A 4,398-nucleotide genomic window follows, 5' to 3' on the forward strand; every position below is an offset into this window, starting at 1 on the left:
GCACCGGAAGGGTGCTACAGCTGAACGCTTTCTTCTCTTTTCACCTGCAAGCATGGTGTGGGTATGATCCCACCTAGTCTTGTAGCAGCACTCTACACTTTGCAGGTGTGAAGCGCAGAATTATTCAGGTTATTGAAAATCGTCTGCATTTGGAAAGGATCTGAACAGAAGACCGCAATATCGTCTGCGAACGTCCCGTGAGCATTACGACTCCCGAGGTTTCAGAGGCAGTCGGAGAAATTTCAAGCAGCATATCAATAACAAAGTTGAGCAAGAAAGGTGAGAGGACAGCCTTGTCCTACACAACTGGACGTGGTGAACTCAGGCGAGAGCTGGCCGTGTACCCGTACGCGCCCACAAGAGTTCGCACACGGTGCCCTCATAAGGCGTATAAATTTGGAAGAGGCACCTTTGATTGCCAGACACCGCCAAAGTTTCTGACGATCGACAACATCGAAAGCGGCTTTCAGGTAAAGAAGAACGATCAACGTGGTATGTCTGAATAAGTGGTACTGTGCAAGAAATTGCCTCAAGGTCGATGCATCTTCGGCCAGGGTGAAACTCAGCTTGATTTTCACAGATCTGTCTCTCCTAATAATCCATCAACCTGCACAAAATGATGCCAGAGAGAACCTTAGATGCGACGGATACCAGGCCGATATCATACTGGTTTTCACATGGCATTCTTGCGCCCTTTTCGAAAACTGGGATGACAGTCGAGGAGCTCCATTCGGCTGGTATCCTGTTTTCGTTCTAAATCCTCTGCAGTATGGTCGTCAGAATGTTCGCCAGGATCTCGCCACCTTCTTTGAAGAGCGCGGAGTGTAGACCAACAGGGCCAGGTTTCTTGTCGCGCTTCAGGATTGATATCTCATGGTGGTGAACGGTATGAAGGCTGCGGCCCATGATTTTAGGCAATTTCAAAATGTGATCAATGCGAAATCATATGCTGTCCGACGCTCTCGAATTCGTATTTTGCGCTGTTGTGAGGCATTGGAAATAGTGAAAACCAGTGGCCATGTCGTAGCTGGCGGAAGGTGTAGCCCATTGCTTTGGCAGACCCTCCAGGAACGCTTTTAGTTTTCAATGACCTGTTATTTCCGCTTCTTGAAAATTCACCCTACACAATGAGAGCTGCCAGAAGAAGCAGTGGCCGCCCTTTGGTTTAGCTAAGGATCAAGAAAAAACGAATCATTTGTTTGTAATGAAGCACAACTGCAGGAAAAACGTGTTTCGCGATGATAAAATACCATCACGAGTCCTCGGCAGAGACACAAACATAGGCTGTATCACACAGAAAGATCGATCGTGAGGTTCACCTTGCCGTTCACGACTAGTAATGCTGCCACTCAGTGATCGAAAAATACCAGTGACACATGCTAGTGCTTAATTCAACCATAAGGGGAGGAAGCTTTAATAAAGAGTGGAAGGACAAACAAAAACTTAGTGCAAGGAAGTCCTATGTTCTTGGAAGACCATCAAGAAGAAAGTGTCTACACCTTGGAACAGCACTGGAATAAATAGATCTTAGAAGCACGTCGTAGTAAGAGGTCATCAGCGTGGATGATCTGGTGTCCACCGCAATTTTCCCTCAACATAACCTCAGCGCATAGCAGTTGAACTCTAGCTAGGTAGTGCGGATAGAGAATGAAAATGTGCGGAACACCTGGATCGGTTGCAGGATGCATCCTGGACGGTTTCCAGAGACGTGCAAAGAGAATCCCACTGGCCCCTTCCAGGAACACAAAAGATACCACAGCATTCATTTTGATTGTAGACGCTTCCATTCCGCGTGCACATAAAATAACCCCTTCCTATGAAACTTCAGTCAACAGCGGATTCGAAAAGAAAGTATTGCCTTCGTTGGCAGATCGCGGTTTGGTAAGTGTGGTGCACGCATGGGTAGAAGCTTGATAAGGGGGCGAGATGGCCCAAAAGGTTAGAGCGCGAATTTACTGACCGGAAGGTCCGTAGTTCGAACCCGACTTCTGCCTCTCGACTTCCCATGTCTAGGCTTGGGCAACCTGGCAGTATCCCAGCCCTCGTGCAACCTTCGGGTGGTATGGCAGCTAGGCAACGAAAGGATGCTACAGCTGAACAAGAAGCTTGATAAATATGATTTCTGAGACGAAGAATGTGGGTTACGACCATGGGACAGAGGTATCTACATTTAGCTAGTCGTTTTGTTAATGATACATTGTAAAAGAAGCGCGCAAAACCAACACCCAGTACAGAGCCACAAACCTCGGTTTGGAATTTTCGGAGCACCCTTCACGTCGAGGCTTGGATCTAGAACACTTCCAGAAAGACCTGGAAACAAAAGATTGTTGGACAAATATACATACATACCTGGCATTGAGTCGATGTTCAATATACTGGGTTCTTCGTTTACAAGTGGACTCAACCCTATTCGTTGCAGTGGACTGGAGTGACCAGAGTTATCCGAACCAGTGACAACCATATCATCATGCTGCACGACAAACGTACGGTGTTTGATCTTTTGAGCTTTCTGGGAGGCAGTTGAATGGGCGACCGGGACTGGAGTCCCTAGTACGGTTTGGTCACACGATGTGACGTTTGTTGTAGGACCTCTGACGAGCACCCTGTAGAGTAGTGGTGAGTCCCTGGCACCTTGCATTGGTTTGCGGCCAAGGAAGAGGGCTCGGGATAATCAAATGTAGAAAACGCACGAAAAGTTACACGAGGATGTAGACCCTAAAGTCAAGGAAAACACGGAAGGTGATAAGCAAAACGCCAATGGGATAAATCAGAAGGACGAAAGGATGTGAATAGTTACTAATATCAGAACGTACTTACAGGTTAGCCTGCAAAAAAAGTTTGGTTACCGCTGGTTCTGTTCGCCACCCGGAATAGGATGCACATCTCTATGGATAGCTGCCATGTCACTCAAAGGAAGTACAATGGCTTAGATACCGCCGGGTTACTCAAGCCTAGATATCATCATCATCCTTGTCAGCTGTAAGAAGCGCATGCTTGTCGTACAGCGGTTGTAGCTGCAACAGTTTCGTTCACCGGTGATTTGGGGAGGTCGGGTAGGTAGCTCCGCATTGGAGGCGGGAGCTGATAAATTAGTGCGTAAATACGGCACTGTCAGACGACTGTCAAATGGGGGGATTAAGAAGGGAGCTATGCATTGAAGGCAATAGCTTGGATGCATGACCGCAATTGAGGGCTCGACCAGACCATGTCTGACAATGTCTCTAGCCATTGATGTGGCCCATCTCGGGGCCTTCACCCAGGAAGATCGCAATGACCAGCGCAGCTGAGTTTGCTGATAATTGCTTTTATACTTCGCTGCCAAGCCATTGTTTGACCGCCGCTGACTCGTTTCCATCCTTCACGTGATTGTGCGAAAAGAACCCTTCGAGGAATTCGGTCGATTGGCATACGCAGCACGTGGCCAAGCCAGCGCAACTGATGCAGTGCGATCAGCTATCGAAGGTGAGTTATTTCTTCCAAATACCATTCGACTTACTTCAGCATTGCTGGGACGGTGTTTCCATCAGATATGGGCAATGCTCCGAAGATAATGAAAGTCTTTTGACGTCCCCAGCGCGCAACGGTCAGGTTTCTGATCCGTATAGTAGCATGGAACAAACCGTAGCATTGTAAACTCGACCCTTGACGGATAAGCTGATGTCACATCTACGCCACAGGTGACGCAGATCCACAAGAGCTGCTCTAGGCTTCCCAATCCAGCTAGAAGTATCATCATTCGCGAGATTGTCAGGACTGATACACCTGTCCAGGTAAACAAATCTGTCTACTGCCTCAATCGGTTCATCCGCAAGTATGAGGCTAGGGTTCGAGCCCACCAAGTCTTGCAGTAGCACTTTACACTTTGCAAGTGTGAAGCGCATGCCGAACCGCGAGACAGGATCATTTAGATTACTTAATATTGTTTGCATTACCACGGGGTCAGTTCCAAGAAGAGCTATGTCGTCTGCGTACTCGATATCTGTGAACGGGCGCCCAGGGAGCACTTCCACCCCACAGGCATTACAGGTTGATGTTCGTATCAATGACGAATTTGAAGAATGGTGAAAGAGGACAGCCCTGTCGGACGCCACTTGATGCGGGAAGCTCAAGCGAGAGCTTCTTGTAGACCTTCACACGGCCGCGGGAGTTGCCGTATAGCGTCTTAAGGAGGGTCAAGAATTTATGGGGGACACCTTTACTCCACAGACAGCCACTGCTGGTTGCTGGAAGCAGTGTCTCTGTTCCAGAATTTGTCGGTTTAAGATTTGATCGATGCATCCTCTTGCAGGACGGAACCAAGCTTGGTTTTTACGGATCTCTCTTCCTGTATTCACTCGGCCCTTGAAGGATAAGACCAGAGGGCACTTTCGATGCCACAGATAACAGGTTGATGCCACG

The 4,398-nt window shown here is 48.1% G+C and overlaps 2 protein-coding genes across 2 annotated transcripts in view; one reads left to right on the plus strand and one right to left on the minus strand.

Annotated features, from left to right (window-relative positions):
* T265_08727 (hypothetical protein) overlaps nt 1-2,110 on the plus strand; it is a gene marked incomplete at both ends in the record, with an annotated part of 11,195 nt that extends 9,085 nt beyond the window's left edge. Inside the window, 3 exons of the mRNA XM_009174607.1 lie at nt 169-496; nt 769-879; nt 2,014-2,110. Coding sequence (XP_009172871.1) covers nt 169-496; nt 769-879; nt 2,014-2,110 — 536 coding nt within the window. The remainder of the gene's footprint in view (nt 1-168; nt 497-768; nt 880-2,013) is intronic.
* Nucleotides 1-2,461, minus strand: part of T265_08728 (hypothetical protein) — a gene marked incomplete at both ends in the record, with an annotated part of 46,544 nt that extends 44,083 nt beyond the window's left edge. The window contains 2 exons of the mRNA XM_009174608.1: nt 2,245-2,310; nt 2,350-2,461. Coding sequence (XP_009172872.1) covers nt 2,245-2,310; nt 2,350-2,461 — 178 coding nt within the window. The remainder of the gene's footprint in view (nt 1-2,244; nt 2,311-2,349) is intronic.
* Nucleotides 2,462-4,398: the final 1,937 nt, after the last annotated feature.

Source organism: Opisthorchis viverrini (assembly GCF_000715545.1).
Source record: "Opisthorchis viverrini unplaced genomic scaffold opera_v5_231, whole genome shotgun sequence".
Classification (NCBI taxonomy): Eukaryota; Metazoa; Platyhelminthes; class Trematoda; order Opisthorchiida; family Opisthorchiidae; genus Opisthorchis; species Opisthorchis viverrini.